Source organism: Nestor notabilis, unplaced genomic scaffold (assembly GCF_000696875.1).
Source record: "Nestor notabilis isolate BGI_N333 unplaced genomic scaffold, ASM69687v1 scaffold32873, whole genome shotgun sequence".
Lineage (NCBI taxonomy): Eukaryota > Metazoa > Chordata > Aves > Psittaciformes > Psittacidae > Nestor > Nestor notabilis.
Genome location: NW_009922029.1, coordinates 3,966 through 12,980, shown reverse-complemented (window position 1 = coordinate 12,980; position 9,015 = coordinate 3,966). Strand labels below are relative to the sequence as shown.

The 9,015-nt window shown below is 38.8% G+C and overlaps 1 protein-coding gene across 1 annotated transcript in view; it reads right to left on the bottom strand.

The window, feature by feature from the left end:
- The window catches only part of LOC104403328 (caprin-2-like), a gene marked incomplete at its 3' end in the record, with an annotated part of 27,383 nt that overhangs the window by 15,141 nt on the left and 3,227 nt on the right, over positions 1-9,015 (bottom strand). The window contains exons 3-6 of the mRNA XM_010011424.1: positions 6,364-6,450; positions 3,637-3,875; positions 2,234-2,316; positions 176-340 (exon numbers count right to left, since the gene is read on the bottom strand). Coding sequence (XP_010009726.1) covers positions 176-340; positions 2,234-2,316; positions 3,637-3,875; positions 6,364-6,450 — 574 coding nt within the window. The remainder of the gene's footprint in view (positions 1-175; positions 341-2,233; positions 2,317-3,636; positions 3,876-6,363; positions 6,451-9,015) is intronic.

The following is a 9,015-nucleotide window of genomic DNA, read 5'->3' as shown; positions in this document are numbered from 1 at the left end:
CCCTACAATATTTGTCAGAATAGGGCTGAAAATCTTGCAGGTTCTATTTTAGCTGCTATGTTCCAAGTAAGCCACAGCACAGGATTAGATCTAGTCTCAAGCTATGCAAAATCAGTGCTCAGTTCAAGCTTATCCCAATACAATGACACAGAAACTGAACCCTATAATATTCCACCTGGTTCTTTGACAGGCTCTCCTTTTGACATGTGTCTTGTTCTCTCAGCTTTTCTATTTACTTCTTCTTCCATTTCTTTTACTGGCACAGTGGTGCGAGGTGTCGGAATACTTTCAAAGTAGCGAGAGTCCAGAAGCTTGGATAACAAGTCCTTCATGTGTTTATCTGAAGAGTAAAAAGGCATGCAGTTAGGATATTAAAATTTGAAATTAAGGGATATTCAGATTACAGATCAAGATTCTTTACTCCCTCCCTTTATATAAATTGCAAACTCTCCCCAGTTCACACATCTTACTGAGTTATACCAATAAAGCAGTAAAGGAAAATATTTGTTAAACTACTTTATGTATTATAGCTGAAAACATTTTTGCAAGCCAGAGGTTAAGATCACAGCTTGTGTTGAAAGACACACAAGGTCAACACTGAGCTACCTAGTCTCCCACATGCTTAGAAGGGGATTTACTTACCCTTTGTTCACCCTATAAGCTAGCCAGCACTGATACTAAAGGCATGTTGTACAGACTGCAGCAAAGTTAAAGCTAAACAAAAATCACTATGCAACTGCCCTACAACACCCTCTTCCCAGTGATAAGATGTTAAGTCTCAGACCAAAAAGTGAAGAACTGCAGAAACAAACGGGGTGGGGAGCAAGAGACTGTTCTAGACTGAACTGAACCCTCTGAAGTTCTGGAAAAGAAAAACTGTCTACTCCAAGAACTGTCCAGTTTTCCCCTTTATGCAAAAAAGACAGAACAGAGATTAAGGCCTCAGAAGTAGAAGTAATACTAGAAATTGTTTCAGAGGAGCTAGAGACACAGCAGCCCTAAGAACATGAAAGAGTGAGGGATCACTCCTGCCACTGACAACCATCTGAACAAGAATTGTAGCTTGAATTTAATGTGGACATAGAAAATTGTCTTGCAAGGCAATGAATGCTAGTAAGAAGTCATAACAGCTTTATCTGAAGCTTACCTTGCGCAAGACTGACACTAAAGGGATAGAGATACTGATAAAAAGTCACAAAAAAAAGTTTAGATTTTAGCCAAAAAGCTACAAAAGTTTGGAGTTCAGGATAACTGGGGCATCAATTTATGTCACCAGACACAAAGCTAAAGTTACCAGCCTGTAACAATACAAGGCCAGCTTGCAGTTTGTCCAGAACTACATGAAAAAAGAGTTAGCACTTAGTCTTCAGATCAATTATCTGCATGAGGAAATTAGATAGGGTACACTAGTGCTCTGGTCCAACAGTTTCAACAACATTGTCAATTACAAATTAAAGATACTGCCATTCAGCCATTACAAGATTGGAGTAAATGGGACAAGCAAGGTTTGCAATAGGGAAGACTTTCTTCATGTTTCTTTAGCATGTTTCAAATAGGAAAATAAAACATGTATGTTGGCTTACAACCATGGCTGTTGAAACTAAGCCACAGATGGAAGAAAACATGTACAGTCCCACACATTGTTGTACTTGAAAAGTGAGGACACTTCCAGCAGGTCAAAGTATGTACTGTGCATTATTAGAGAACACAGCAAGTTCCATTAATGACTATCCTGCATTAGTATCCTTCCTGCACTGTAGTCAGACAACAGGTATGAGCCTCAAATTCCTACAAGAGAGAATCTTCAGTGCTGGGGGACCTTCTGCCTGGGGCCAATGAAGCTTTGTAAAACACATCAGTCTACTCAACTAAGCATTTCATTGCTAGGAACAGTGTTCCAATCTTAACCCATTTGCACATAAATATCCAAAAAGGTCCCCCCTGCTGGTTCATGCATCAGCTTCTGAATTACTACCATCATTATTCCTCAAAAAGGCACTAGTACATTGGAAGGAAAGTCTTTATGTGGAAAAAGAAAGCATGCTGTATTGTTGATCTGTACTTAAATAGAACTTTAAGCAACCAGCAGTTCACCCATGGATAACCAAGTTAACACATAGCAGTTGAAAGTGCTTAATTCAGTCACCTTCCATGTATATTCCACTGGTTTCAAGATGTTTTAATTAGCACAAACTTCAGATCTCTAAGTTATTTCTCTAAATGAGACACTCACATGTTGTTCCAACCACAGGTTTCTCACTTCCTTCTAGAAGGTCCCAGAAGTAGAGAGATGATTGTTCCATCTGGTCTTCAACACTAAAACAAATGACAGTTTTACTAGGTAGAATCATAGCCAAGATTCAAGTGTTACAGTAGTCCAACAGCCCTCCTTTGAAGAGAGACTAATGTTCAGCCTTCCCACTGAAGGGAACCCTAGATCCATTATCCACTACTGATTTGTCTGTATCTGTACACAATTTAACCTAGCTAATATAAGTTATGATTAAGACACATTAGAGAGCCTAGCACTAATCCCACAAGACTATATGACCTTCATTCCAAGCCAGGACTCCTAGACAGGGAAACAACTGCTCTTTAAGCAGCCAACCACCTTGTTTATTGGATGCACATGTGCAGGGGCAATCAACAGCTCCTGCCCCTCTGCCAGTTACTGAGAAACTTTGACATAGGTTCATGATCCACCCCACCCCCTCCAGACAATAGATTTGGAAATTTACCATGGTGAAGTTTAGAATCCCAAAGGAAAGGACTGTGCTTCTTGTGGAAATGTAACACAATGAGAGAAAGCTAGAAACAAAGTTATTTCACTGGGATAAGAGACTATTGTGTAGCTTTTTTTTTAATAAGCAGCTGTTCTTTAGTAGTTAATTTAAGAGCAAAGATTAGACCAGTTTAGTATGACAAGTGATTAGAAGTTTTAGGAAGTCATGTTTGAATATGGAAGTACTCTTATCCATGAAGTATTTCAACCTGCCACCTAACAACTACTTTTCCATATTTAAGTACAATTCTTACTATACTATCTTAAAAACAGACAAGCTGTCATGCTAAGCAATAGGCACTGTAGTACAAAAATAGTGCCAACATCTGCTGACATCCTGCTACCTTCAGATATATGACATTTATTGTAGAGGTATCAAAAAACTTCAAATTTTTAAAACTACTTTGAAGATAATAGCAAGAGAGCCTCTGGAGTACCACCTTACTTTCCCTGGAACAAAGCAGCACATCCGGATCGCCATGCAAATGGAACATAGAGCAGTTCTGCATTTACTGCACTTTCAATCCATGAACAGCAAGACCTCAAGAAAGCAAACTCCCTGCTTATGATGGTATTGGACTATCCCTCCTCAGCCCCGCAGCAAGACATAAGATGGCAGGGCTTTTATGCAACTTGCACAACTGAGGCTGTAACTCCTGCAGCTTTCCTCTAATGCTCAGTGAGGTCAATCTGCTCCATTCTTAGCCTCAGATTAAAGCAAGTGTACTGAACAGAATTTGAATTAATGTCCCAAAAAAAACCAAAACCATAGTATTTCAAGCCATGGCAGTGTCAAACAGGACATCCACTGTAATGAACAAAGCATAACAATCAGAAAAAAATCTTGACCTTACCTCAGGTTTTCATTTCTTTCTGGACATGTCAGTTTTGCAAATCTTATGAGGTAGTCTAGTTCTTTAGAAGGCAAGTATATTGCACCATTCACACCACCTTTGAAATCTTTCTGAACGTGCTCTTGAGTGAAGTTCTGCAGCACATACTGGACCTGAAGTATTGTACGCAGTTTCTTCTTCTCAGCTTCAAGCTTCAATAGACTTTCTCTTCGCTGAGCCTTCCTCTGCGCTTTCAACAGCTATTTCAATACATGAATTCAACAGTTAAACACATTTAAGTAACAGGATTCTAGGCTAAAAACCAGTAAATTTTAGTATTGATCAGCCTACACTGATCAAATTATTAAGTTTGGTTAGATAATGGAAGCTCCTAACTTTCTTCAGATACCCAAGATTTTTCAAGCTCCTCCTCTGGATAAGCTTCCCATTTATTTACTAGTTCTCTACAAATCTAGCTTTTAGTCAAACTGGATACTGGTAGCTTCACTTCCAATATGCCTTTTTGATATTTATATCTTGATTATACCTGCTAGTTCCTTTATTGTAAAAGCTTTCACAACTGAATATAAGGAATTGATACTAACACATAAATCCAAGCCTAGCTGACCTCTAGCATTTAATACATTAAATCAGTAATGCAGAAGCTCCCAAATTTCTTCTGTGAGACAACTGCCTCTTCACTTTTGAATACTCTCCTTTAATACTGTAGCAGAATCCTACAGTTGCTCTTTTTTCTGATGGCAAAGGACTGAAGCACTCATGAAATAAGCAACACCACAAGTCATAGAACGTACACAGCCCTCATGTTTGAGAGGTTTATCATGTACTAATAGAATTATACAGCAGAAGCTGAGTGACTGCAAGATTTAAAATGCCTCAATATAGGGTTCCTTATACTTCTTTTCAAGATGTGTGAAAATTTAGTTTTCTCTAGAATGCAGTGTCAAATCTGTAAGGATGTTGCTGCCAGAACGTTCCCTAGTGTTCCAGTAATCAGTACTGCCTGTAGAATCCACACAGGCAGAAGTAAAGCCAAAGCAAGAGAAAAAAGGGTTAGTCTTTAAATATATCATAAGTGCAAGGACAAACATGAACCGGATTACTAAAAACACCTACAGAAATATACACTTGGTCACAATCCTTCATTTCTAATATTTTATGGCAGCTACACAGAGAAAAGCAATAAGCAGCAATCCAAGATTTTACATTCAGCATAGTAGTTTGTGTTCAACATACAATGACTGACTGAACCCAAAGCAGCAACGCTGCTTGTATCTCTGCTCACATAGTGCTTTGAGAGATTTACAGCACTACCTGGAATTACTATATACACTAGAAAAGCCTCTCCAGCAAAAATTTTTGGGTGTCTCTCAACACAAAGACATTTACCATTTTACCAGTCCTTCAGCATTCTGTAAAAGGCAAAGAAACACCACCAGAGCAGTGACTAATCATGTTTAGTGTCCGTAACACTACCATGGATCAAATCTTTTCGTAAGAATAGTACTTGCTTGAGCCAAGAAGCTAGTTTCTTCAAAGATAAAAACACTTGCTTACATAAAAATAATGTATTCAGTGCTTTAAACCCTGAATAAAGACAAAGCTCTAAATCTGCTACTTGTCATAATTAGAGACAACTACAACACAGTAAGTGGCAAACTCCACAAGCTTCAGGAAAATTTTACCGAGAGCTGTACTTCCCAGTGATTTAATCCCAGCACTTTCCCCTCATTGGAAACATCAAAGTATTGTTTGGAAGGGATCTTGGGATATCATCCAGCCCTGCCTCCAAAACAGATGTTACATTGAATCAAGACCAGTTTGCTTAGAGCTTGCGCAGTCAGGTCTTGAAAAGTCAGATTTTAGTATTTCTCTAGGCAGCCTGCTCTAGTGCTCAGTTATCCTCAGCGACCATTTTCCTCTTAGCAAGTTGGAGCCTACTATTTCAATTTATGATTATTCCTTCTACCACATCTCAGCAAAAAGTCTGGCTCCACCCTTTCAGTAATCAATTTGGTAGTTGAAGGCCAATACTGCATATCCTGCCAAGCCTTCACTTCACCAGGCTCAACAAGCCCAGTTCCTCAGGCTCTCCTCACAGGTTTCACTTCCCGGGCCCCAGCCATTTAGAGGCCCACCACCACACTCACTGAAGTTTATCTATAGCCTTTGTGTACCAAGTGACCAAAACCAGACACAACTGGTTAACAGTACCAAATAATCAGTTCTCCTTAAGCTACCTGTCCTCAGTCTAGTCTAGTCTTCACTGCTCCAGGGTGAAGTTTTTACTTAATTTACTTTGCCTGCTGCTCCCAAGGACCTGCATGTCTTCAGCAGAGCTGCTCCCTCACCAGGCTGTACCTACACAGGGGATAAGTCCACCTCCAGCACAAGGTACTAGCAGTACCAGTTAATGGTTTCAAACTTAACTGGAGTCATCTCAAACACAGCTGAGTTCCAATGACTATTTACCTAAGCACAAGTTCTTAAAGAAGTACACAGTGAATAACTATTGTGGAGGTCAGTGGTACACAAAACTGTCAACATTTACTCCGCCTTATTCACTACTCCAGAGAGTTTAAGCACATTGTTCCCCCAAGTCCCAGGATAGAAACTTCCAACTACTCAAGTATTCTGCATATCGACATGTAAGTGTAGCCATTAGAAGAGCAGCACAAGCTTTGCAGTTACCTTCTTACAATATAGGAAAGAGCATTTTATACTTACATCTTGGCTAAGTCCTGAGAAAGTCTTCTGAAGCTCCTTAGCAAATTCCAAGTTGTGTACTACTTCATCGTATTTCTCTACAGCCTCCTACAAAGGAATAAGTAAAAATTTTTTAGGCTCAAGTACAAGGGGATTGAGATGCAATCCCCAGTGAACTATCATTGAGAACTAGTCACTTAACATATTTCTCAGAAATTGTAACTTTTTAAAGATACTATATCTGTAAATGCTATTTTAAATTTGGTTGTGAGTATCATTCAACCACAACTGTCTGAGATGCAGTACAAAGTCAGCTCACAGCACTACACAGATATCCTACAAGTTTGTCTGTATTAGACCTTCCAGGCAACATCTTGTTCAATGCTTGGTATACTTATGTTGAAGCATGAAAGCTTGGATATCAGTTACTTCAATTTTCCTTTTGTTCCCAGCAGTCAGAGGTAAGCAACTACCTAAAAATCAGACACTGATACAAAACCCTGGAAAAAATACGGGGCATTAACAAGTTCAGCACAGATCTTTTACCCTCATGCTTACCTGAATGCTTTTACAGATACTTTGTACAAACTTTATAAAGAATATGGAAGGCAAGTCATACTTTCAGAAAGAAGTCTTTCACATCTAGTTTCCACAAGTAAAGCAGTGTTCCTGCCATCACTAATGGCTTTAACCAATATTTTACTAGCCAGTTTTCAAAAAAAAAACAAAAAACAAAAAACAAAAAACCCCCAAAAAAACTAAAGTGGATTATTAATTGCATTTTGATATACCCTATTTTTTTTTTTATGAGTTCTTCCCCACTAGGGAACCAGTTTCTTTTTATAAGTCCCCTTGAAGGCTGTGAAGACAGCAAAATGCTGTAGTTCAGATATACTGCCCATATCCTCATACCATAAGCATGCCTGGGAAATACATTTAATTTCAGTTATTCACATGTGCTTGTTTTTTATGCTCATGACATGATACCTGAAGTTTACTGGAATAGGCCCACGGGTCTAATATAAAGCTTTTTCAAAGTAGTGTTAGTGTTGAGAAGTGTTTTGTTAGTGCAATAACAAAAGCTTGATCTACTGTCCCAATTAGATTTGGGACATTTGCAAATTCCATATGTTTTCCTAAGTAACTGGAAAATAAGTTACATGCTCATTTGTTCAATCAGTTTCATTGTTCATTTACATGTATTCACTTATTTGTAGTATACTAAATATTACTAGGCCTAAATGCTACTCAACACACTGAGGTGCACGAGTTAAAGCACTCATCTGGCAGTTTAAGCTGCCCTCAGCAAGATAATCAATATAAGAAATAATTAGCAAGTTCATTTTGCACTCAGGAGAGTAACTTCTAAGACCCTAATGCCCACACATTGAGGAATACTCATAATTTAACACCAACAACTTGTAAGACAGATGGCAGTAATAGTGCTGCTAGCAATGCAAATCCCAGAGTAAAACTCCCTACCTGAAAACATCAATAACAGTTACCACTGCTCTGATGACAAGCTGTAACTCATCCCAAAGGTAAGCAATAGCTTTCTTTTGTCACACCTGTTATTAACATTAATTACCAGCATACTGGAAGAGCAGTACCAAAGAGTCTGCTCAGCTTGCAAAACAGAATATTGCCAGTGAGAGCATTTAACTTGCTGGAAGCTCTTCATTTTTGAAACAGATGTTTCCTGAAGTAAGGCTAGCACACATAGTAGCTCTGCAGGCATGCACGCACCATAAGTAATTACAGTTTAATCCAAACTGCTTACAAAAGTTCACCACCAGATGTGCACTTCCACTGTACAAGGAACAATATGAATATAGGTGACATCAAGTTACCTTATTATTCCACTGTATTACAAGCAGTTAGGTTTCTTCACACAAGGGTCCAAACTGTTAAGCTCTTTCTGCTCTAGCTCAAATCTCCAGATCCCAGTATTTATACCTACGCTGGGAATCTGCATCTGAAAAGTGCAAGTGCAGGATTTCTCTATCTTAACCACAAACAAACAGGGGTCTTCACTAGACTGCTAAATACTGGGTTGATACATACTTCTACAATAGTAATTCCAACAGTCTGACTACCACTGGTCTGTTCACTAGCAAAACAATCCGATTTCCCATTTTAGAAGGCTGGGATATCCAGCTTGGCTGGAAATACTGAAAGCCAGTAACCAAGTTGATCATCATTTTCCAAAACTAGCACTGCTGGATGCATTTGCAAGAATGATTTCTACAGAATCTTTCACCTCTAGTTCCCTACATCTTAATTTCACTTTCACCTAACAGCTTTTCACAGTCCAGGGTGTACAGCAAGCAACTAGTCAAATTCAGAAGTAGCTTTAAAATATATTCAAGATTAACCAAACACAGAACACTATTCAACAGTCTCACAGGAAACAGATTGTAGCTAATATCTATGATCTAAACACAAAAGGCTCTTGCCCACCTGATTCCAGACTGAGTTTAGAGAAAATAAAAGGTCATCATCCTATTATATATTATTACCACACTTATATCTAGCTCTCATTTGGAAATTATTCAGGGTAAGGAAACAGTGTGCTCTCATCCTGCTGCACTGGGATACAGCTAGCAGTCAATGAAGCATTTTTCCAACTGGTTCACGAGGAGATCAGCACTACCACTGAAGTGGTGGTGCCAT